Source organism: Dipodomys merriami, unplaced genomic scaffold (assembly GCF_024711535.1).
Source record: "Dipodomys merriami isolate MVZ:Mamm:240054 unplaced genomic scaffold, mDipMer1.0.p SCAF_163, whole genome shotgun sequence".
In the NCBI taxonomy this organism is placed as follows: Eukaryota; Metazoa; Chordata; class Mammalia; order Rodentia; family Heteromyidae; genus Dipodomys; species Dipodomys merriami.
The window spans coordinates 316,867-341,749 of NW_027202971.1; the positions used below are offsets into that span (position 1 = coordinate 316,867).

The window sequence follows — 24,883 nt, forward strand, 5'->3', positions numbered from 1 at the left end:
TGAGCCACCAGCGCCTGACCAGGACACTTTTTGAAGCACGTGACTGCCACATACAAACCCAGGGCAACTGGCGAGACCAGGTAGCCCTCCCCAGGGAGTCGGTGTCCAAACTGCGGCCACGCCACTCTTCCAGAGCCAGATGCCTTGAGCCCCATCCACGATCCCGCCGCACTTGCTGAGATGGGCCCCTCCCCTCTGCGGCCCTTCTCAGGAGCCAAATAAGAAGGGAAGCGACCCAGCAAGGCCCGGGTTCAGAGGCAGTCAAGCCCGTGCTTGAGAGGACTAAGCGGCTACGCGGGGGCCAGAGCAGCTCAGCAGGCACGCGTGCAGCACCTCAGCCCCGGCGGCGGGCACATGCCACACAGCTGTGCAGCTCTGGACAGGAGGTGGGGTACAGGGCCTCCCCCGTCCTCCATCAGGGAAGCAGCACCAACGGGTCCCCTTTGAACACCAAAGCAAAATGTCAAACCCGCCATGAGCTCTGCTGAGAGCAGCACAGCCCAGCCCCGGGCGGCCCAGCAGGGGGAGAGGGAGCGGAGGGGGGGCGGGGGGCGGCAGGAACGGGAGGACCAGCTTTCAGTGCGCAGCCGTGTCTGCCATCCTAGAACCAACACCGGGTACACGCCAACTAATAAAGTGACAGCACTACCAATTCTCCATTTATTCAGAAGGGTTGACAGCTTGGCGGCCAGCGGCATTCGCGGCCTGCGCGGCGCTTCTCATCCACACCGCGCTCGCTTTGGCCGTGGCGTGCGGCCGGCAGTGGACGGAGCAGAGGTGGCACTGCCCCCCTGAGATGCAGAACGTAGCACACCATTTGATTGCATGGCAGTGTAGTGTCACAAACGGCTTGGTTTCCTCACACCACCATCAGAGTCCACGTCCAGGCACAGGGTGTGCGCAGGAGCAGGGGACAAAGGCCAACGGCCGGCCCATGGCCTCGGGGACAAGCCCAGGATCAGCTGTGTTCCTGGACGGCGGCCAGCTGGTGGCCCATCACACACCTGGCCCTGTCAGCCTGGCAGGTGATGGGCGAGGGCGGGGCTGAGGTCCGCACACGCCTAGCTGGACAGGTATAGCGCGGCCCCCCCAGGCTGGGCCCTCCAATTGTGCACCCGAGCTCCCGGCAGGGAGGGGAGCTGTGGTCCCGTGGAGTGGGTGCCCTCCTCCAAACCCCCGACACCCACAGCACCGACGCCCGGAGCCCCGGCCGCCTGTGCAGCGGAGCCAGAGCGTGTCCTGGTGGGAGGGGGCAGAGGAGGACTTCCGCTTCCAGGCGCGTGGGCCCGCCCCGCTCGGCCTGTGGGTCGTGGAGCCAGCACCTGGCGGGCACCGGTGAATCTAAGGCACGGCACAGGCGCCTGCGGGGCACCGTGCATGCTTGCATTCCAGTCTGCTCAGAACAGTCGGTCGCATGCTTTAAAAAGTTTCCCTGAATGGCCGTAGGCAAAAGAAGTCTCTTCCCACAGAAAACAGCTGTGCCGAGCGAACGCACAGCACAGCACAGCACAGCACAGCACAGCACAGCGGGCTCTTCACAAAGGCAGGACGGCGCTGGGCGTCCAGCTCGTGCTGCCTCCTCCCGCGGGCTCCACAAGGGCCCAGGGCGGCCGGGAGGGAGGTGTCCGCGGGGCTCTGCCCGCACGCACACGGCACCGCTGTGCATCAGCCCAGGCCGCTAGCGCACCAGGCCTGGCCGCTGGCGCACACAAGCCGCACGCACACGGCACCGCTGTGTACCAGCCCAGGCCGCTGGCACACACAGACCAGGCCGCTGGCACACACAGGCCGCTGCGCACCAGGCCTGGCCGCTGGCACACACAGACCAGGCCGCTGGCACACACAGGCCAGGCCGCTGGCACACACAGGCCTGGCCGCTGGCACACACAGGCCGCTGCGCACCAGGCCTGGCCGCTGGCACACACAGGCCGCTGCGCACCAGGCCTGGCCGCTGGCACACACAGGCTGCACGCACACGGCACCACTATGCACCAGCCCAGGCCACTAGCGCACCAGGCCTGGCCGCTGGCACACATAGGCCAGGCTGCTGGCACACACACAGGCCGCTGTGCACCAGGCCAGGCCGCTGGCACACATAGGCCAGGCCGCTGGCACACACAGGCCGCTGTGCACCAGGCCAGGCTGCTGGCTCACACACAGGCCGCTGTGCACCAGGCCTGGCCGCTGGCATACACCAGCCCCAGCCAGGGCCGCAGCGGCGCTTTTAACATAAAACAGAGTTAACCATGCTCATGCGACGAGCTGTGGCCAGAGACGGGGCGCGGAGTGGAGCAGACAACCTCTCCCCAACCGCGAGTTCGCAGACCCTGTGGGACTTGGACCCCGGCCCACGCAGCTCCCACGCTGGGCCTCTACCTCTACTCACCCGGACCTACAGCCTGAGGGGTGCAGGCGCAGGCGCAGGCGCGGGCGGGCCGGGCTCACTGGAGGATGAAGCCGGGCTGGGGCGGCGGCAGGCGGGGCGGCGGCCTCTGCGGGAGCGCCGGCGGGTATGGCGACCCGAGCTGGGCAGGGAAGCCCTGCGGGGCGGGGAGCCCCACGCGGGGCGGCAGAGGCGGGCCGGGGGGCCCCGGGTAGGGCGCGGCGGGGAGTGGCGCGGCCAGGCGTCCGGCGGGCGCGGGCGGTGGCGGGGGCAGGCGGCGGGGCGCGGCGCCCACGGGCGCACCGTCCTGGAGGCCGGCGTAGGGCGGCGGGGCGGCCGCGGCGGGCTCGGGTACGCGGGGCAGGGGCGCCGGGGCCTGCGGGAGCCTCGGCCCCCTCATCACCAGCTCCTGCAGCTTCTCCACCTTCACCCGCCGCATGTGCGCCAGCTTGCGCTGGCTCTGGTAGACGTCAATGAAGGCGTCCAGGGGGAGCTCTCCATCCAGAAACTTCTCAGCCATGTTCTGCAAGAGGCCAAGAGCGCCAGGGACGGGTGAGGCCCGCGACCCCGCTCCGTCCTGGGCGCCGCTGCCTCTGGCCGCACCTGGCCGGCCGCGGGTGCCGAGCGGGCGCCGCCAGGCTGGGCCTCGACCACAGGCGGCAGCGTGACATGGAGCTGGATGTGCTGCACCCCCTTCTCTCCCCCCTCAAGCCCCTCAAGCCTTCCTCCTGCGGCTCCATCTGAGTCCCCAAGTCCCAAGCACTTGTCTGCAGCTGCAGCCAGGCTGGGCGACACGCAGCCCGCCGGCCCCGACGGCCCGCACTGTGCACTCGGCCGGCCGCGTCCGCCAGCTCGTGGACTCACACGCAGACGGCCACCGCGCCAGGGCCGCACGCTGCCCCCTCGGCTCGGCCGGGCATCTGGGGCACACGCAGGCTGTGTGTCCGAGAGGTGTGTGCCCTTCAGGACATGGAGACGGAGCACCTGGTCCCGAGGGACAAGGACCATGGTGGACCCCAGACGCGTGCCTGGGGCACTGCACACGGCCCGTGGGCCTTACCTCAGTGTCTTCCTCGATCTTGGCCCCTTCCGCTTGAAGAAGTGCAAGAAGAGTCTCCAAGGAAGCGCTACTAGACTGCTGATCTGCAAGAGGCAAGACGTCCTGTGAGGGAGCCTCACCAGAACCTTCCATCCCCACCAAAGTCATGTGTGTGTGTGTGTGTGTGTGTACGCACACGTGCGTGCACATGTACACCTTAATCTCAGGGCCTGGCTGTCCTTGGGCTTTTCAGATCAAGGCCTGCACTCTACTACTTGAGCCACAGCTCCACTTCTGGCTTTTTGCTACTAGTCAACTGGAGATAATAATCTCATGGACTTTCCTGCCTGGACTGCCTTTGAACTGTGATCCTCAGATCTCAGCCGCCTGAGTAGCCAAGATTACAGGCGTGAGCCATAGTGCTCAGCATGTACTCACTTATTTTAATATATATATTTTTATTATTTATTTATTTTTGGGGTCCGGTCGTGGGGCCTGAACTCTGGGCCTGGGCGCTGTCCCTCAGCTCTTCAGCTCAAGGCTAGCGCTCTACCACTTGAGCCACAGCACCACTTCTGGCTTTTTTCTTTTTGCTTATGTGGTGCTGAGGAATTGAACCCAGGGCCTCAGGCATGCAAGGCCAGCGCTCTACCACTGAGCCACCTTCCCAGCCCAATATATATTTTTTATTGTCAAGATCCTGTACAGAGCGGTTACAGTTACACAAGCAAGGTAATGAGTCCGCTTCCTGTTGAGCATTGCTGCCGCCCCTCCTTTGTCCCCTGCGTCCCATGGACTTACTTGTGAGTGATAAACTGACATCAACTATGCGCATCTGAAGTGTAAGACTCAAATTCTTAAACACGAAAACTCAACCCCCACCACTGCCATCACCCGGTGCAGATGCAGTCAGAGGCCGTGTGCCAACGACTCCATGGCGCCCACTGCCGGCACCGAGGGCAGGTGGCCCTCTGCCAGCGGGGCAGGGCCTAACCCTGCCCAGTCCCTCACACTCATTCACCTCCCCTCAGCTGCGGAGGCTCTGAGGGGACCAGCGCCCACCCCGACGCCTGGTGTGGGTGGTGCTGATGGCTGACCTCATGAGCGAGGCGACCGTCACCCCACTGCTCCTATCCAAACCTCCTTCAGAGCTCTCGGCTGCAGTATTTGTGCGCCACGTCTCTCATAAAGCCTAGAATCCAGAGTGTGCCGTCAAAACCGGATGCTCTGTGGTGAGCTGGTCTCCACATTGACGACACAGGCCAAACACAGGGAAGAAGTTTGTTGAACGTCGTAAAACTGCCTTTTTGCTGTGCTATTTGGAAAAGGTGGAGCCTCAAACTTATCAAATGATTAAGTCTTTCCTAAACTGGCAACACAATTTTATCTAAGCACGATTATTCCACTACATTGGAGTCACTGTCTCATCACCGGAAATGTACCTTCCCTCCACTCTTTATTTTCACCCTTAGAATGTTACCCAGTTTGGGGCGCCGGTGGCTCGCGCCTGTCATCCTTGCTACTCAGGAGGCTGAGATCTCTGGATCACGGTGCAAAGCCAGTCCAGGCAGGAAATTCCATGAGACTCTTACCTCCAATAAGCCACTAGAAAACCAGAAGTGGCGCTGTGGCTCAAGTAGTCGAGCGCTCGCCTTGAGCTGAAGAGCTGAGGGACAACGCCCAGGCCCTGAGTTTAAGCCCCACGATACACACACACACAAAAAAGTTACCTGGTTTGGGGCTGGGAAGGTGGCTCAGTGGCAAAGTGCTTGCCTTGCATGCATGAGGCCCTGGGTTCGATTCCTCAGCACCACATACACAGAAAAAGCCTGAAGTGGCGCTGTGGCTCAAATGGTAGAGCGCTCGCCGTGAGCTGAAGAGCTCAGGGACAGCAACTACGCCGCGTTTTGTCGGCCCCACGACCGACAAGAAAAAAGGAAGAAAGAAAAAAAAAAAAGAGAAAGTTACCCAGTTTGGTCTTCTTTATCTGGTAAGCTTCGAAGAGAGCCTGGAGCTCCTGGTACTTTTGGGTCAGGCAGGCTTTGCGAGTGTCCAGCTGCGGCTGGTACAGCAGGTTCTCCTCCGCCAGGCTCCGGTTGCTGGCCAGTGTCATTTCCTTGTTGAGCTGCACAGTCTGTGTCTGTAAGACACGGCAGGATGGTGAGCCCCGGAGCCACACCCACCCGTGACCACGCCGGCGTGTGGCCTGTTCCACTTGGCTGGGCTCCAAGCGAGCCCCACAGGCCTGCTGAGCCCCCAGCCCCTTGGATTTCTCTTTCGGACGCTGTTTCCTATTCATGAACAGCGGGACCGGGCTTCGTTTCCAACACGTTTCCAGGACGAGCTGTGTCCCGGGCCGCCGCGGCGCCTTGGCTCGGTGCCGGGCGGAGACTTGAATTCTTCCCCATGGCCACTGTGCTTGTGAAAGTGTAAAGACACAGGGCAGATCGCGCCCGCTGCTTCAGCCGAGACGGGGACAGCTGGCTTGCTGCCGCAGGCTTCATAATCGGGCTCAGCTCAAACAAGCCGGCCTCTGAGACGGCCCGGGAGGAGAGGACGTTCGCAGGGACCCGCTTCCGCTTCCCTCGCAGCCACCGCCCGCCCCGGCCGCCCCGGCCGGCCCCCACCGGCCCCCACCGGCTCCGGCTCGGAGGCAGGCTACTGTGCCACCGTGCGCACCAGGGCAGGAGGGAGGCACGGAGGGCTGCGGGAGAGCTGAGGGACAAAACTCAGCTGAAAAATCAGAACACGCAAGCCAGCCCCTACGGGCCCCGTCTCCAGTCCTCGTCTCCTCCTGCCTCCATCCCCGGCTCTCTCCTCTCCCTCTGCCCCACCATTCCCTGTGTAGTTCCTTTCCCCCCCCCACACACACGTGTGTGCACACGTGCACCGTACATCACAGAGGCCCAGGGAAAAACCAGAACAAAGGAAAACCCCTGGGACCACGGCTCCAGTCAGGAGACTGTGAACCACCCCGACGGCGAGGCCCAGCCCGAAGGTAGGCCCAGCCCGACGGTGCGGGTAGGCGGCTGAGTCACGAGAACCCTGCTTAGCTGTGTGGAGACGCTGGGCGTCCCAGGCTAGTGCAGTGCTGGCGCTGGAAGAAGTCGGACTGGCTTCCTGGAGGTGGAGGCCCGGCTCCATCCCTGCCCGGCCCTGCCCTGCCCTCGCCCCTGCGGCTGCCCTGCCCAGCGCTCCTCCTCGCGCTTCCTCCCCCAGGCTTGCAGCGAGGCCCTGCCTAAGTCTTTCCTGCAATTGTGAAGCCACTTCAAAGAATAAACAAAAACAAACCACTGTACAGTGGAGACCAGTTTGGTACATTCTTTTTTTTTTTTTTTGGGTCCGGTTGTGGGGCCTGAACTCTGGGCCTGGGCGCTGTCCCTCAGCTCTTCAGCTCAAGGCTAGCGCTCTACCACTTGAGCCACAGCGCCACTTCCGGCTTTTTTCTTTTTGCTTATGTGGTGCTGAGGAATCGAACCCAGGGCCTCAGGCATGCAAGGCAAGCGCTCTACCACTGAGCCACCTTCCCAGCCCCAGTTTGGTACATTCTTATAAAATGAAACGTGTTAACTACTCTGAGACATGAAAACTGTCCCTGGTCGTTTATCCCAAAGAAATTAATCTTTTTTTTTTTTTTTTTTGTCGGTCGTGGGACTTGAACTCTGGGCCTCGGCGCTGTCCCTGAGCTCTTCAGCTCAAGGCAAACGCTCTACCACTTGAGCCATAGTGCCACTTCCAGCTTTTTCTGCTTATGTGGGGCTGAGGAATCAAACCCAGGGCCTCATGCATGCAAGGCAAGCGCTCTACCACTGAGCCACCTTCCCAGGCCAAATTAATCTTTTTTGTTGCTGGTGGTGGTGGTTGTCGTGGGGCTTGAACTCTGGGTCTGGACGCTGTCCCTCAGCTCTTCAGATCAAGATGAGCACTCTACCACTTGAGACACAGTGCCACTTCCAGTTTTCTGGTGGTTCACTGGAGATAAGAGTCTCATGGACTTGTCCTGTCTGGGCTGGCTTTGAACTGTGATCCTCAGATCTCAGCCTCCTGAGTAGCTACGATTACAGGCGTGAGCCACCAGCGCCTGGCAGAAATTAATCATATTACACAAAAGCCTGTACATGAGCCACATCTGAAATCCTAGCTACACAGTAGGCTGAGATCTGAGGATCACGGTTCAAATCTAGCTCAGTCAGGGAAGTCTGAGACTCTTGCCTCAAATGAGCCACAAAAAAAGCCAGAAGTGGAGTTGTGGCTCAAGTGGTAGAGCATTAAGCCTTGTGCAAAAAGTTCAACGACATCTAAAATATACTTGGAACTCAAAAAATTAAACCACCCAACAACAAATCCTCAAAGAAACAACTGCCCAATAAATAAGTGGGCGAAAGACTTAAAGAGAAGCTTCTCTGAAGAAGAAAGAAGGATGGCCAATAGACACATGAAGAAATGTTCAACATCCCTAGCCATAAAAGAAATGCAAATCAAAACAACATTGAGATATCACCTCACTCCAGTTAGAACAGCAAAAATCAAGAACTCTAACAACAACAGATGCTGGAGGGGATGTGGACAGAAAGGAACCTTACTTCATTGTTGGTGGGAATGTAAACTTGTTCAACCACTTTGGAAAGCAGTATGGAGGTTCCTCAAAAGACTTCACATAGATCTCCCCTATGATCCAGCAATCCCACTTTTGGGCATTTACCCAAATGTTTACAAACAAGACCACACTAAAGCTACCAGCACAACTATGTTTATTGCAGCATTATTTACCATAGCTAAGATATGGAACCAACCCAGATGCCCCTCAGTAGATGAATGGATCAAGAAAATGTGGTATATATACACAATGGAATTCTATGCCTCCATCAGAAAGAATGACATTTCCCCATTTGTTAAGAATTGGAAAGGTTTGGAAAAAATTATATTAAGTGAAGTAAGCCAGGCCCAAAGAAGCATAGGTCCCATGGTTTCCCTTATTTGCAATATCTAGTATAGGTATGAGTCAAGCGGAAAAGGTCAGATAATGTGATGTTAGGAAAATGAACCCTTAAATATGTATTTTTATGTTTTCGTTTCTTTCATGCATGTGTTTCTAAAGCACTTATAAGATTATTTCTTTGTTGCTTTGTATGTCCCTCCCCCACAGTGTAACCCCCGCTTTCATTATATTTGATGTCAGTGTAACATGTGGAGGAGATGGGGACAAACAAGTCGTTTAAGGATTCAGGTGGACCTGTTGCAACAATGAGAAGTACAAAATGTCATGTCAAAACCAGCTTTACAATGTCGGTGTGGGGGGGGGGAGGGAGGTATAATTGGGTGGGGGGAGGGGGGAGGCTGGGAAGGGAGGTGAAGGGTAAACAAAGGAGGAGGCTGCAATGCTTGGTAAGAAATGTATGCATTATCCTGCCCATGTAATTGTAGCCCCTCTGTACAGTATGTTCTCAAATAAAATAAAATAAAATTAAAAAAAAAAAAAAAGTTCAACGACAGGGCCCATGCCCGAGTTCAAGCCCCAGGACTGGCAACACACACACACACACACACACACACACACACACACACACACGCACGCACGCACGCACACACACAGAGGGTAGTGATTCTGTGGGCACACACACAGCGTTAGTATAAATGGCACGATGCTCTCTGATCTGTAAGGCCCACTCACGCTTCCCATTCTCAGCGTGGCTTGCCCGCTCTTCCCTCCACTACTTGCTCACCGCCGCTGTCACGCACTGCTTCAGCAGTGACAATTCCATCTTTCTGATCACTGCCCTCCCTAGCAGGACGCACACTGCCCAACCTGTGGCCCGCAGGGCAGTCAGGAAGACCCAGAACCCCAAGGCTGAATCTGATTTTAAAAAGGTCCAGGACGTACAGAGCTTACCTCGCATGCGTAAGCCCTGGACTCAACACAGCAAAGAAGCTAAAAGTGAGGTGAGCGACAAAAGGCGAGCTGTTTGTCCCAGAGTGAGTGTCGCCGCTCGGGACGCCAGCTGCGCGGGCGTGTGATCACACACTAGGATGCTGCGAGCTCCAAAATGCAGTTTCCCCAAAAAAGGGGAGCAAAGAGGCCTCCCAAGGTAACCCCTGGAAGGGCAGCAAGCGCGCACTGGGATTCTAGCACGCAGTTAGCTACGACTCTAAGCAAGGCTCCGGAGCAGCTGTTTAAAATCCAGTGCCCAGCCGGGCGCTGGTGGCTCACGCCTGTAATCCTAGCTACTCAGGAGGCTGAGATCTGAGGATCGCCGTTCAAAGCCAGCCCAGGCAGGAGAGACCGTGAGACTCCTATCTCCAATAAACCACCAGAAAACTGGAAGTGGCGCTGTAGCTCAAGTGGTAGAGCGCTCGCCTTGAGCTGAAGAGCTGAGGGACAGCGCCCAGGCCCAGAGTTCAAGCCCCACAACCGACCAAAAAAAAAAAAAAAATCCAGTGCCCACAGCTGCAGGCGTAGCTTAAGGGGAGAGCCTGGCCCAGCATGTGTGTGGCCCTGGGCTCTATCCCCAGTACCTCAACTACGCAAACAACCCTGGGCTCTATCCCCAGTACCTTAACACTATGCAAACAACCCTGGGCTCTATCCCCAGTACCTCAACTGCACAAACAACCCTGGGCTCTATCCCCAGTACCTCAACTACGCAAACAACCCTGGGCTCTATCCCCAGTACCTTAACACTACGCAAACAACCCTGGGCTCTATCCCCAGTACCTCAACTGCACAAACAACCCTGGGCTCTATCCCTAGTGCCTCCTTCCTGTGAGCTCACTCTCTTGGGAAGGGCCCAAGTAAGGGCAATTTCCTCAAAGCCCCTGCCTGGAAGCCACGGCCTGGGCTTGGGTAGGTGGCGGCTAGCTGCGGGTGACGGGGTGCAGTGGGCCGAAGAGTCACGAGGCCTCCAGAAAACCCTGTGACCAAACGCCACGCCCGCAGCTCCCCTCGGCCCTGCACGCTGCCGTCCCTCTCTGCCGGCTCGGAACTCACACCCCGGAGGGCAGCGCTGGCAGCCTCTCGGCGCGCAGCCGCCAGGCATGGGAACGGTCTCTCTCGCCACGAATTCACTAAGAGCCTGGCATGCCTGCCTCCTTTGTGTTTGTCGCTGTTCCGAGCTGTTCCCTCCAGCCAGCTCTGGTTCCAGGAAAGCCAGGACTGATGGAAACCATCTTTACGACAAAGCAGTGCCTTGCTGGACAGGCCACCCCAGCTGGGGACGATTACTCGTAATGGTCAGGCCTTTCTGACCATGAGTCGCCTTTCTCAGCCATATTTCTTGCCTAATAAACTCCAGTTGCCTGGTGCTGGTGGCTCACACCTGTCATCCTAGCTACTCAGCTCTGAGGATCGCGGTTCAAAGCCAGCCTGGCAGGAAAGTCCATGAGACTCTTAGGTCTAATGAACCACAGAAAATCAGAAGTGGCGCCGTGGCTCTACATGGTGGAACACTAGATTTGAGTGGGAGGGGAAAAAAAAGAGCTCAGGGACAGCACCCAGGCCCTGATTTCAAGTCTAGTGATGGACCCAAAAAAAGAAACTTTTATTTTTTTTGGGGGGGAGGGTCCGGTTGTGGGGCCTGAACTCTGGGCCTGGGCGCTGTCCCTCAGCTCTTCAGCTCAAGGCTTGTGCTCTACCAATTGAGCCACAGTGCCACTTCCGGCTTTTTGCTTTTTGCTTATGTGGTGCTGAGGAATCGAAGCCAGGGCCTCATGCATGCAAGGCAAGCGCTCTACCACTGAGCCACCTTCCCAGCCCCCCCCCCCAAAAAAAGAAACTTCTTTTTACTTTTACATGTGACTACGTTGCATGAATGCCCCTCTTGCTAGACTCAAAGACCTAGGCTGATCTGCTGTACTGACTTTCGGGGAAGTTCCACTATCAGCTATATCACAGAAAAAAAATCTTGTAAGTCACGTCCAAATGACTCGCCTGTCAGCAGCGGCAGCGCAGGAAGCTCGGGAGAACCGAAAATTAACCCACTTGCAAAGCCAGCCGCCACCGCCGCCGGCACAGGGGACCAGACGGAACTCCAAGCAGGGACAACAATGCCTGTCAAACTGACCGATGTTTTCACATCCTTCAGTCATTCAGCTGTTTCTGGGTCAATGGACACAGCACCGGCAAATGCTAAGTGGCCACCAGCGGACGCCACGGTCGTGGGAGCAGCATCGGGCCAGGCCCACGTGGGCCGGCGGCTCTGAGCTGCATGCACTCCGCCCCAGGGCCCCGCCCCTGCATCACGTGGAGAAAAATGACTCTGGCCTCAGTGTCTCCTCAACGTAGAAGCCCGGCTCGTGTGCAAAGTGAGGGCCCGTGCCGGGATCCCTTGAAACCCACAGGGGCAGTCCGGACGGCCGCACACCCTCAGACACGGCCGCCCCTGTCTCCGTGCTCATGGAAACATGGAGACTGAAAGCTCAGAGGAAGCCACCGCGCCGTCACCGTGGCAGACGCCTGCAGAGAACTGAAATTCAGGCCGCAGGGCCGCCGCTGATCCTCCTCCCGAGCCTTCCTCAGCCATAAAGAAATCTTTTCAGGAAACAATTTCCTCCGTGGTAAACAAATATTGTTATAAGTGTGCTCAGTCTTGTTTCAGGTTCCTTCTCCTTCCTAACGGAAAGCGAGGCTGGCCAGCAGCGCTTGTGTTTGGCTCTATTGGCATTAGTACTTCTGCCCCTCTGTGTGCACTAACACAGAGAGCTCTCTGAGAGGCAATCCCCCGAGGCAACCCCTTGATGATTTTTATTTTCTTGCCCAAAGCTAGTGCTCTACCACGTGAACCACAGCTTCATTTTCAGCTTCTTTTTTGTGTGTGAGCCTGACCTGGGACTTGAACTCATGAGTCTGGCCACTGTCCCTGAGCTTCTTTCTGCTTAAAGTTAGTCTCTACCACTTGAACTACAGCTCCACTTTTGGCTTTTTGTTGCTAACTGAAGATCAGAGTCTCACAGGCTTTCTTGCTGAGGCTGGCTTTGAACCACGACTCGGATCTCAGCCTCCTGAGTAGCTAGGATTAGAGGCATGAGCCACTGGCGCCTGGCTTGCTTGAGGATTTTTGTAGAAAATAAGCTCCCTAAGGAGGAAAGGAAATAGCTGGGACCCCCTCTGCACATCCTGTGGCGTGGAGGGGAGACAGCCGCGCCTCACGGGCCGCGCGAGGTGAAGGGGGGCCGCGGGCAGGGCCAGAGCGCCCCCAGTGCGAGCAGACCCCTTCACCCGCCACCGGAGCCGCCCTGCTGAGCACCCAGGCATTCCCAAACTACATCTTCATGGGAAACACTCTCGCGGCTCCCCTTCACAGCACAGTACAGCCTCCTAAGAAGTGGAAGTCCAGAGTGAGGCGAGCACACGTCAACACGTGAGTGGAAAGTCCTGGTAGCACTGGAAGTCTATCGTATCTCAAAACCCGGCGGGCTGTCCACATCTGGCCGGGTCACCTACGCTGCAAGGGAGGAATGGCCTCACCTGTAGGCCTAGCCCAAGAGCTCAGTCACATTACTCGACAAGCAAACCCTGTCACACAACAAACGGAAGCTGGGTGCTGAGTAAGAACTGCCCCCCACTGCGCAAGCGCGTTCCTCAGCCTGCCTCCTCTGGGCGGGTGCTCAGAGCTGCCCCCGAACCGCCCCGAACCTCCAGCTGGCTTTGGCGCGCTCCTCCTTCATCAGGCAGAACTCACTGGGGTTTGGAGAGAGGCAGAGGCAGAGGCAGCCGCAGGGAGGAAGCCAGCGCCCTCAGCCCTCCACAAGCTGCGGCCGCCTGCACGTCACACTAGGTCCCCCGCTCCACCCCTGCCGGACACACCTGACACTGCTGAAGCCTTCACCGTCCTCACAGAAGCGCTGGTCCTGCCCGCGCCTCCCAGGCAGGGCGCCAGCGGAACTGAGCTGCTGGCTTCCAGGAGCCTCTTCTCCTTTAGCTCTGCTTGGATTTAGCAGTAGGGGCGGGGGGGGGGGGGGGGAACGCTGGGGAGGAAAAAAAGACCACAAATACTGCAGACATACAAATCCGATGACAAAGGCTGCCGCCACTCAGCACCTCCACTGCATCTCCTCTTACTTTACCAGATTTCTCTCACCAATTAATGTCACCAAAGCCACAAGTGATTTGAGTTCAGTGCCACATTGAAGGTTGGATTTTTTTTTTAACCAATCCCCATTTAAAAAGAGCTTCACACCAGGCACTGGTGGCTCATGCTTATGCACGCGCACACACACACACCCATGCTTATATATATATATGCATATGCATACACACACACTTATATATGTGCATAAACATGCATACACACACACTCACGCTTATATATACCCTACTTAGGAGACTGAGATCTGAAGGTCGTGGTTCAAAGCCAGCCTTGGCAGGAAAATCAGTGAGACTCCTATCTCCGATTAACTATCAAAAACCCAGAAGTGGAGCTATGGCTCAAAGTGGTAGAGTACTTCCCTTTAACAAAAAAGCTCAGGGACAGCTCCTAGGCCCTGAGTTCATGGCCTGAGGACTGGCACAAAGAAAAAGACAAAGCGAGTCTCACAATGATGAGCCAGCAGCGCCCAGCGGACTTGGGCTGTGCCTGCGAGCCCAGAGGCCTGCTGCAGACACACTACGACGCACTTGAAACCCCTTCAGTCCTTCTGGGGAAAAGCCAGCTGCGTGGTTGGATTGTTCAACATGGTAACAAAATTAAAGATCTGAAAGTACAAAAATACTGTGAACACTGTTAGCCATAGAACATCACGAGACTGTCCTAAAATACAGCTCTCCTGGGGCTGTGTGAACTCACCGCCCAGCTGCAGCCCACTCAGGAAGGAAATTCATGGCTACTTAGCCAGAGTTCTACCACACCACCCACTTGGCAAACAGAACATATTACTTCCAACCAGTGAACTAATACAAATGGCTTATTTTCCATTAAAGATGTCAAATCCTTGTTGAGACAAAGCTTGCTTCCCTGAGAAAGCTGCAGGTCTTGGGTCTAACCATCCCGTGCACAGCGCCGGCTGGTGCCTAAAACCAGAGTCACTCACTTTAAATACAAGGGACAACAGAAACATACAGCTGGCTTCAAACAGAAATAGCCTTGCTGAGATGAGATCTGAGGATGGAGGCTCATGAGGCTGAGATCTGAGGATGGAGGTTTGAGGTCAGCCCGGGCAGGAAAGTCCAAGAGACTCTTATCTCCAATTAACCACCAGAAAACCAGAAGTAGAGCAGTGGCTCCAAGTGGTAGAGTGCAGGAAGGAAGGAAGGAAGGAAGGAAGGAAGGAAGGAAGGAAGGAAGGAAGGAAGGAAGGAAGGAAGGAAGGAAGGAAGGAAAGGAAAGGAAAGGAGGGAGGGAGGGAGGCAAGGGGGGAGGGGAGGGAAAGGAAGGGAAAGAAGAGAAGGAAGGGAAGGAAGGAAGGGAAGGAAGGAAGGGAAGGAAGGAAGAAGACTCCTCTTGGGGAAGAAACAGGAGTTTCAGGGCGCGCATTCTGACAGTGCTCGAGTCCCGGCAGGTACAGCTTACCAGGGTTTTTTTCCTTACAAGATTTACTTCCTAAGCCGGGCGCTGGCGGCTCACGCCTGTAATCCTAGCTACTCAGGAAGCTGAGATCTGAGGATCACGGTTCAAAGCCAGCCCGGGCAGGAAAGACCGTGAGACTCCTATCTCCAATAAACCACCAGAAAACCGGAAGTGGCGCTGTAGCTCAAGTGGTAGAGCGCTCGCCTTGAGCTGAAGAGCTGAGGGACAGTGCCCAGGCCCAGAGTTCAAGACCACGACCGACAAAAAAAAAAAAAAAGATTTATTTCCTAATAGTCACAGGAAGAACAAACTCCCTACTTCTTGGACTAGCTGGATAATGGTGAGAATGGACAACAGGAAACACAGTAACGGCTCTAAGTGGCTCTAACTGGTGCTATGCAATGTTCCTTTGCTAGAATCTCTGACCTTATAAAACCTGGGGCGGGGGGTGGGGCAGGGGCCAGGAAGAGGGAAGATCAGAACACAGGACGAGCCGCCCACCCGCCCACCCCAGATCACAGGTGTGGGGCGCAGGCCAGCCTGACTGAACCAGCGTCAGTGCGGCCCGCAGAGCCCCACCCACACAGCGCAGAGACCGCAGCAGCAGAGCACACACAGCTACAAGCATTTGTAAACAAACATATGCCTATTTTTCATCTCTGAGAGGGTCTTAAGGTGGGCTAGCTTGCTTTTTCCAACAGACCACACCTCTCTTTCACGTGGGATTGAAGGCCCGAGGCAAGCACAGGCAGCGGAATCTGGAATTCTACTTTTCCCCAAGCCAGTCCCCACACAACTCACCAACAAGTGTGCGCTCTTTCTAAAGCACTTCATTACAGGTCTAGATTGTTCATAGAAACGACCTTTTCTCTTCTCATTTACTGCTCAGCAGCTGCTAAGATTTCTACTGAAACTGCAGAATTACTAAGTCGTTAAGAATGCAAAGGGCCGGGCGCCGGTGGCTCACGCCTGTCATCCTAGCTGCTCAGGAGGCTGAGATCTGAGGATCGAGGTTCAAAGCCAGCCCGGGCAGGAAAGACTGTGAGACTCCTATCTCCAATAAACCACCAGAAAACCAGAAGTGGCGCTGTAGCTCAAGTGGTAGAGCGCTCACCTTGAGCTGAAGGGCTGAGGGACAGTGCCCAGGCCCAGAGTTCAAGCCCCACGACCAACAAAAAAAAAAAAAGCCAAGGTCTGAGGGTAAACACACGTGGCTTGCGCAAGCGTGCAAGGCCAAAGCAGCGTGGACGCTGCCAGGCAACATGCCAGTCACTTCTGCTTGGTTTTGGTTTGAGATGGGGTCTCCAACCCGCCTCCCCATATCTGGGACTACAGGATGTGCCAAAATTACCCAGACCCCTCGTTCAGAGGAAGAAGCCCAATTCATACTTCTTTTTTTGGTCCGGTGTGGGGCCTGAACTCTGGGCCTGGGCGCTGTCCCTCAGCTCTTCAGCTCAAGGCTAGCGCTCTACCACTTGAGCCACAGCGCCACTTCTGGCTTTTTTCTTTCTGCTTATGTGGTGCTGAGGAATCGAACCAGGGCCTCAAGCATGCAAGGCAAGCGCTCTGCCACTGAGCCACCTTCCCGGTCCAATTCATACTTCTGTGGTAACTTTGTAAACCAAGAACATCTCACCCTTTCACCCAAAGAAAGCCGTCTCTGCCATCAAGCAGAGTGCTGGGGCTGGGGAGGCCCCGTGCCGCCGAACAATAACAGACGGCTTCCTGCTGCTGGTCTTCATTCACGCCGGGCGCAGTGTTAACCGGCTGCACACACCATCTGCCCGATCGACAACACACACACACACACCATACACACATGAGCACAGGGTCTCGCTGGGTAGCCCAGGCTGGCCTTACACTCATGACCCTCCAACAGCTGAGATTACAGGTGTGCATCCTAACATCTGGCTTGCAATGCTGTGTTAATGATAAGCAGACTAGAATTTGGGAACAGTCAACATGAAACCTAACTTTTCAGACTGGGAATGTGGCTTAGTGGTAGAGTGCTTGCCTATCATGCATGAAGCCCTGGGTTCGAAAAAGCCAGAAGTGGTGCTGTGGCTCAAGTGGTAGAGTGCTAGCCTTCAGCAAAAGAAGCTCAGGGACAGCGACCAGGCCCTGAGTTCAAGACCCAGGTCTGGCAAAAAAAGAAACCAAAAAAACAAAAAAACCTAACTTTTCTAGTATCCAGATCTTGTCTTAACCACTGCGGTTAATGGTTTATTTCCCAATTTTTCTGCAGTTTCTCTTTTTTAACTTTTGCCTCTTTTACTGTCATGGGTTTCTTATTTCTACTTTTCGTGTGTGTGTGTGTGTGTGTGTGTGTAGGCAGTATGGGAATTTGAATACAGAGCCTCATGCTTTTTTGGTCAGTTGTGGGGCTTGAACTCTGGGCCTGGGCGCTGTCCCTGTGCTCTTCAGCTCAAGGCCAGCACTCTATTGCTTGAGCCACAGCGCCACTTCTGGTTTTCTAGTGGTTTTTATTGGAGATAAGATTCTCAGGGACTTTTCTGTCCAGGCTGTCTTTGAACCAGGATCCTCAGATCTCAGCCTCCTGAGTACAGGTGTGAGCTACCAAGCCTGGCCACATTTATTTCTTGATGATGCTACAGGCTCTACTGGTTTTTCCCTGTGCCCTTTCACAGAGCTCTACTGAGTGACAGATACACTATATTCACGGAGTATTGCTATTTGACCTGGGCAGAGCCACACTGGGCGGCAGTGCTGAGGCCAGCCTATGCCCCTGAAGTCCAACCCAATCATCTTTCAGCTTCCCCCAACCCTCTCCCCCGGCCAGCCCCCTGCGGCTCCCTGCCTAGAGGCGGAGGCCCAAGCTCTTGCCCACTGTGGCAGCCAAGGCCATCCGGTCCCTGCCCACCTCTGGGCCTCACCCCCCCGCCCCGTCATGCCCTGGGCTCAGCATGCTGGTGACTCTGGTGACCCCCCGTCCCTCCCCCCTCCCCCCCCCGGCTTCTCTCAGACCTCGCTCTTGCTGCCGTCTCCGAGCCCCGGAGTCACCTGGTGAACTCACTGATCCTCTGAGTCACAGCTGTGAGTCACCCTCGGTCTCCTCCCTGCCCCCCACCCTCCCCAAAGGCCTGCTGTGTCTCCCTCCAGCAGGGTGTGTAAGGTTCACACTGTCTGAGGCACACATTTGTGCGCCCGCTTCCGTGTGTCTGCAGAACCCTAAAATGTACGCTGAGGGTGCCGCAGTGGCAGGGCCTGCGTGCGCCCAGCATGGTTCCATCTCTAGCAACCACCCCCTCAAAAAAACAAGGGTACAAACGGGCCAGCTTTATCCCCAAAGGTGTCCATCCCAGGCTCTGCAGAAAGGCTGGGTAAATGGGTGAGCTTCCTAGATCCGCTGTGTGCACGCTGTCCAGGGACCCACATCAATCAGCACCTCCTACGCCCACCCCAGCACCTAGGCACAAGGCTACACACGTGAACACAACTGCGAGCTGCTCTCTGCTACCCCTGGAAATAACAAAAGGTTGGCTTTAAAGGGAGCAATACTACGCTGCTTGAAATATAATTATCCATCAGGACGAAGCAGCACATACCTGCAATCCCAGCTGCCTGGAAGACAGAAAAGATTCCAAGTTTGAGACCAGCCTAGCAACATTACAAAAACCCAGTGCATAGCTCAACTGGCAGAGCCAAGCACAAGGCCCTGGGACAAGCCCCAAAATAAAGATCCCTCAAAATAAAGAAAGAACTGAAACTAGTTATTCAAATACGCACTTTAAATCCTAGCTGCTCAGGAGGCTGAGATCTGAGGATCACAGTTCAAAGCCAGCCCAGGCAGGAAAGTTTGTGAGACTCTTATCTCCAATGAACCACCAGAAAACTAGAAGTAGCGCTGTGGCTCAAGTGTTAGAGCGCTTGCCATGAGCTGAAGAGCTGATGGACAGTGCCCGGATCCAGAGTTCAAGTCCCACTACTGACCAAAAACAACAACAACAACAAAAAGAGGTCGTTGCTGGTGATTCATGCCTTTAATCCTAGCAACTCAGGAGGTTGAGATCCGAGGATCCAAGTTCAAAGCCAGCCTGGGCAGGAAAGTCCATCAGACCCAATTAACGACCAGAAAACCAGAAGTGGAACTGAGACCGAAAGTGGTAGAATGCTAGCCTTCAGCAAAGAGCTCAGAGACAGACCCCAGGCCCTGAGTTCAAGCCCCACGACCACCAAAAAAAAAGCATTGTTCTCCTTACTTGGGCCCACAAATTCACTCAGGAGAAACACTCGACACCTCCTGCCTCCACTGTGGCCCTGCCTCGCGCTCCTGCTGGAGTCCGGAGTCTGTGAAGAGACAGACTCTTGGACACACCTCTCCACGGAGGGAGGGAGGGAGGCAGTCCCCAGGGAAAGCAAGAGCAGAATTCCTGACAGACCACCACCCAAACCCTGAGCTACCTGCTCCCCAAACAACCTCCAGAGCCCCTGCACACTGACCCGCGGGCCACACTCCCCCCCCCCCCCCACGCTGTTCAATCACTGCACACACCTCTCCCGCACTCACTCCCGGTCTATTCAAACCCAAAGCACTCATTTCCTTTGCCCCTGCCCCTGAGCCCCGCTCCCTCTCCCTCTTTCTGTGTCTCGGTGCCGGTCTTGGGGCTTGAACTTGGTGTTCAAGGCCAGCACTCTACCACTTGAGCCACGGCACCACTTCCAGCTTTTTCTGTGTATGGGGTGCTGAGGAATCAAACCCAGGGCTTCATGCATGCCAGGCGAGCACTCTACCACTGAGCCCCTGTCCCAGCCCCAAATTGCTTCTTAATTGCACTTCACCCCTGCCGCCAGCACATCAAGCCAGGGCACTCTGCTGCTAGGTGAACTTTCCTGAACCTTCTGATCCTATAGCCTCTCTACAAGGTCAACAAGCTCCCGGCTACCAAACGAGCCACGTACTCCAGCTCCAACCCCACCCTCACTACCCTCATTTCTGTCATCTCCCACACATAAGCAAATCCCAGCTGCCAGGGAAGCTAGAACTCGGTAACCACACAGCCCGTCCCCTGCCATTCTGTCTCTGTGCCTGGCTCCTGCTGTCTCTTCTGCTGATCCCCATTTGTCCATCAAATCCTACTTAAGCATTCCTCTAACACCTAACTCAAGATAGTGGCTGGAGTGAAGCAACCATGGCTCACATCTATAATCCAAGCTACTCAGAAAGCCCAGCTCTGAGAACTGCGGTTCCAAGCCAGCCCAAGCAGACAATCTGAGACAAGCTCCTATCTTCAATTAACAGCAAAAAACCAGAAATAAAGACATAGTTCAAGTGTTAGAGTGCCTAGTTGTGAGTGGAGGTTGAGTAAGACAGAAGTTCAAGCCCCAGTACTGGCAAGAAAGAAAAAGGAAAAGAAAGGAAGAAAGAAAAAAAGGGAGGAAGGAAGGAAGGGAGGGAGGGAAGGAGGGAGGGAGGGAGGGAAGGAGGGAAGGGGCTCACACCTGTAATCCTACCTCAGGAAGCTGAGATCTGAGAATCGGAGCTCAAAGCCAGCCGAGGCAAGAAAGTCTGTGCAACTCTTATCTCCAATTAACTAGCAAAAAACCAGAAGTAACACAGTTTTAGCCTTGAGCAAAAACAAAACAAAACAATACCCACAGGGACAATGCCCAGGCCCTGAGTTCAAGCCCCAGGATCAGCATGCGCAAGCATGCCCGCGCGCGCACACACACGCGCACACACGCGCACACACACACACACACACAGAGGCAAGCTGCTACATTTCAATGAGCACTCAGGACTGGCCGTAGCTTTGCAGCTTCACACACAAATCACAGCCCAACCAACCTTTAAAAAACTTCTTACAGACTAAAACTCTTTACTTTCCACAAAGTAGTCTGTGTCTGTGACCCTTGCCATTTGTGCCTGGGAGCGTTTCCAGCACTTGACACAGATCCAGAACACCTTATGAAGCAGCAAGCATGCTGGGAGGCGACCCTGGGGTCAGGCCCCTCGCCTAACCCCCACGAGACAGCTCCTTTTAAGGGAGAGCCGGCCCAGCCAAGGGAGCCAATGTGAACAGATAAAGACACATTCCACTGCCACGTAAAAATAACTTCACATAAAAATAAAAACGAGTGGGTTGCAGTGATACATGCCTGGAACCCAAGCATTTGAGTCCCAGGCAGAAGGATCACAAGTTCAAGGACAGCCTGAGTTACATAATAACCATCCTCCTCCCATCTCAAACACATAATAAATAGCTAGCCAGGTGCAGGGGCTCACACCTGTAATCCTAGCTACTCAGGCGGCTGAGAGCTGATGATCACAGTTTGAAGCCAGCCCACACAGGAAGGTCTGTGAGACTCATCTCCAATTAATTACAAACAGCCCAAAGTGGAGCTGGCTCAAGTGGTAGAATGCTAGCCTTGAGTGAAAAAGCTCAGGGCCACAGCCCAGGCCTTGAATTCAAGCCCCAGGACACTGATTGATTGACAGAGAGACAGATACAGATACACACACACACACACACACACACACACACACACACACACAAATCCATAATAAATAAACCTGTGTGCGTGAAATGAAGAGTAAGACCACTGAGGATAAACTGCATTTAACAACAGGAGAAACAGGAAAAGAGAACACATAGGCCAGCACGGCTACAGCACTCACATGTTACAATTAGAACAATGAAGTCAAGCACGGGGAGGCCTTCAAAACCCAGCCACACTTCACAGCCACCACAAAATATCCCCTCCGGCTGGAAGAAGCGTTACTCTACAATTTAAGACACTTCCTTCTGCCAGTTAAAAAAAAAAAAAAAATCTCTTAAGTGACTCCGCTGTGACGGGCCGTTCCCACGCTTCCCACCGGACCGGCGCGGACGGCACCAAGGCAGCGGCCGCCTGGGCTCTTGGCAAATGAAAATGGACTTTCATTTTTGAAAGGAGACCCTCTTCAGGCCAGGGTGGTATGATCACTGGCAGTAATCTCCCAGAGAGCTTCACGTGAACGTTATTAATGCCCACATTCTGCGTGGCTGCTCAGTATTTAACACTCTCACACCTGACCCATTCACACCAGTAAACAAGCAGACAAATGCTCAGAGAGCTCAAGTGACCTGCCTGCGATCACACAGCTCACAGCAGCTAAGTGCATTCATGGCTGGTGATGTGAGGCCTGAAAGTCTTTGAACCCCCTAACCATTGGGACCGAACGAGACAGTTCGCAAAATAGTTTCTCCAGTCTCAAAAAACACCCCCAAATAAACCAATGCGTGACACTGCCAAGTGAGGGTGGTTCTGGCTTCGTCCTTCCCTGAGAAACACACACACTAACCAGGGCAACCGGATCGGCAAAGCTGACCCTGGCTAGGTGAGTGCCCAAGGCATTTGGGTTTTCAAGTTATTTCCTTGTTTTAGAAGCACTCCACCCAGAAGAACAAACTCCAGTTGAGTAAGTGAGGTTGCACTCTGTGGAGTAATCCAGCTGTCAGTCAGTGCTCTATTTCTGCGGGGTAGTCAGGCAGGAAGGTCCCTTCTGCTCAAAGAAAAAGAAAAGTCCTGCTGGACCATCTTGCCTCTCTTTACATAACTTCCTCCAGGTTCTTACAGGAGGAACCAGGTGAGGCTGGTAGTGTAACCGCTGAACATTTGTCAGTGTTCACAGCACACCCTTGTGCCGGCCGCCGACACGCTACAGTTGCAGGCAGCAAAGTCACTTGTAGCAGGCTTATACGCTGGAGAATGTCCCTAACGTTTTTATTCTCCGGGTAGAAGGGTACTCGTCACCAACAACAGAGCTCCCAGCAACCAAAAGGCAGGGGATGAAGCAAAGGCTTCCTTTCTTTGCAGTCATGAAACGCATTCAGTCCAAAAAGATGGACTTTTTATTCTCTTTAAAATAGACAGTGCCACACGGAGAGCATGAAGGGGTAACATGTCTTGGAGCACCGCTCTGCGTGCCAAGTCACAAAGCCCACGAACACAAGGGGTGTATTAATGGAAAGACTGATACCATCTTACTACAGAGGCCTCTCTGTAGCCGCAGACAATGGTCTGTTGAGGGTTTTCCAGGGATTTCAAGCCCTACTTTAAGGGGGCTCAGGGCCCACAATCCCTCTTGGGAAAGAAAGCCAAGAGCCCCCACACCAGTTTCTGGGGTGAGAAACTGTGTTGGGGGCGGGGAGCAGACTTCAGAGACAAAGGCGGGTCAAAGAGAGGGGGTCAGGCCCGATCCATCGGCCCAGAGCCCCAGAGCCGTGGGATTAGACTTTCACAGAGTCCGGGTGGGTTGGGAAAAAACAGAGGAAGCAAGGGCAGGCACTGCGACGCATCAGGGGGAAGTCAGCCAAGTCGTGGAGGAAAAGCACCGGCATGGGGCGGGCACATGCCTGTGAGGGGCTGGGCCGGCCCCTACCCATGGAAAGGGGGGTCAGCTCCATGCCCCCATCCTAACTTCTCCCTGAAACAGCTCCAGACGCTATCGGGGGCCGAACACTGGGGGCAAATCCTGCCATTCTAGAATTCCCACATTCCCTTCTTCCAGGACAGGGTGCAAAGGGGATCCGCTGCCACCCGCGGGCCAAGGCACAGCCCGTCACCCCGCGCCCTGGACCGGGGTCTCCAAGCTCCGAGGACCCTGAGCCCCGCTCAGCCCCCCCAGCTCAGCTCCAGACCCTCGGTGGCCCCTCAATACACTCCGGAACTCGCATCCCTCTCCTGAGACGGCCGCTCCTTCTCACACCCACGGGGCCTGCCTCCATCATCCCCCAGGGCTTCTCGACCTTTCCCTTCGAAGCTCCCCAACTGCTGCCAAGATCTAGCCTTAGACCCGACTAAAACCTCTCCCTGGGCCTTCCAACCCAACTTCGGTCCTCCAGTTCCTCCCCCGACCTCAGCCACGGCCCTCGAGTCCTCAATTCCCGGTTTCGGTCCCAGCCTCGGGTCCCAGCCTGGCCCGGGACCCCAGCCTCATCCCAGGACCCCAGCCTGGCCCGGGACCCCAGCCTCATCCCAGGACCCCAGCCTGGCCCGGGACCCCAGCCTCATCCCAGGACCCCAGCCTGGCCCGGGACCCCAGCCTCATCCCAGGACCCCAGCCTGGCCCGGGACCCCAGCCTCATCCCAGGACCCCAGCCTGGCCCGGGACCCCAGCCTCATCCCAGGACCCCAGCCTGGCCCGGGACCCCGCCTGGCCCGGGACCCCAGCCTCGGTCTCAGCCCCCCAGCCTCGGTCTCAGCCCCCCAGCCTCGGTCTCAGCCCCCCAGCCTGGCCCGGGACCCCAGCCTCGGTCTCAGCCCCCCAGCCTGGCCCGGGACCCCAGCCTCGGTCTCAGCCCCCCAGCCTCGGTCTCAGCCCCCCAGCCTCGGTCTCAGCCCCCCAGCCTCGGTCTCAGCCCCCCGGCCCGGCCCGGGACCCCAGCCCGCCCCGCGAGCCGCCTCGGGCCCCTGCCGGCCCCCACCCCGGGCCCTCGGCCGCCGGGCGCGCGGGCCGCGCCGCTCACCTCCTCCATCCCCTGCACCATGTCCGCCAGCCGCCCCTCGTCCTCCAGCAGCTCGTTGAGCTGCACCAGCGACAGCCCGGCGAACCGGGCTTCGCCGCCGGCGCCCGCCATCCCCGCGTCTCGCCGCCGCCGCCGCCGCCGCTCAGCGCCAGGCTCCGCCGACCGGAAGCGCCGCCCTCCGCCCCGCCCCCGCGGGGGGGCACGTGACGCCAGTCCTGGGGCGTGACGTCACCGGCGCGCGGGCGCGGCGGAGGTGACGCCGGGGCCGCGAGCGCGGCGGGCGGCGGGCGGCGGCGCGTGCCCGGGCTCCGGGCTCCGGGCTCCCGGGCTCCCGGGCTCCCCGGGGACCGGCACGCTCCGGACGCGGCCGTGACGTCACCTCGGGGCGCCGTGACGTCATCAGAGCCCTTTCCCCGAGATCCGCAGAAAGCCGGCCGCGGGAAGGGAGTTCCCGCAGCCCCGTGCGCCCGGGCTGAGCCCGCGACCCCCAGCA

At 56.4% G+C, this 24,883-nt stretch overlaps 1 protein-coding gene across 2 annotated transcripts; it reads right to left on the reverse strand.

The window, feature by feature from the left end:
• Window positions 1-646: 646 nt before the first annotated feature.
• On the reverse strand, window positions 647-24,542 carry Vps37b (VPS37B subunit of ESCRT-I). 2 transcript variants are annotated; one of them, XM_070024808.1, is made up of 5 exons: window positions 24,391-24,452; window positions 20,393-20,472; window positions 5,391-5,562; window positions 3,444-3,526; window positions 647-2,906 (listed from the first exon to the last, which is right to left on the reverse strand). In XM_070024808.1, the coding sequence occupies exons 3-5, from the start codon at window positions 5,533-5,535 to the stop codon at window positions 2,442-2,444; spliced, it is 693 nt and encodes a 230-aa protein (XP_069880909.1). In that variant the 5' UTR covers window positions 5,536-5,562; window positions 20,393-20,472; window positions 24,391-24,452; the 3' UTR covers window positions 647-2,441. The 2 variants fall into 2 exon arrangements, with proteins under 2 accessions (XP_069880909.1, XP_069880908.1); XM_070024807.1 differs by lacking the exon at window positions 20,393-20,472 and having other exon boundaries at window positions 24,391-24,542.
• Window positions 24,543-24,883: the final 341 nt, after the last annotated feature.

Coding starts and splice junctions, on each gene's coding strand:
- Vps37b (XM_070024807.1), bottom strand. CDS start 24,501: ATGGCGGGCGCCGGCGGCGAAGCCCGGTTCGCCGGGCTGTCGCTGGTG. Junction 3,527..5,390: donor GATAAAGAAGACCAAACTGG/GTAACTTTCTCT, acceptor TGCCTCTTGCAG/ATCAGCAGTCTAGTAGCGCT. Junction 2,907..3,443: donor AGATCGAGGAAGACACTGAG/GTAAGGCCCACG, acceptor GGCCTCTTGCAG/AACATGGCTGAGAAGTTTCT.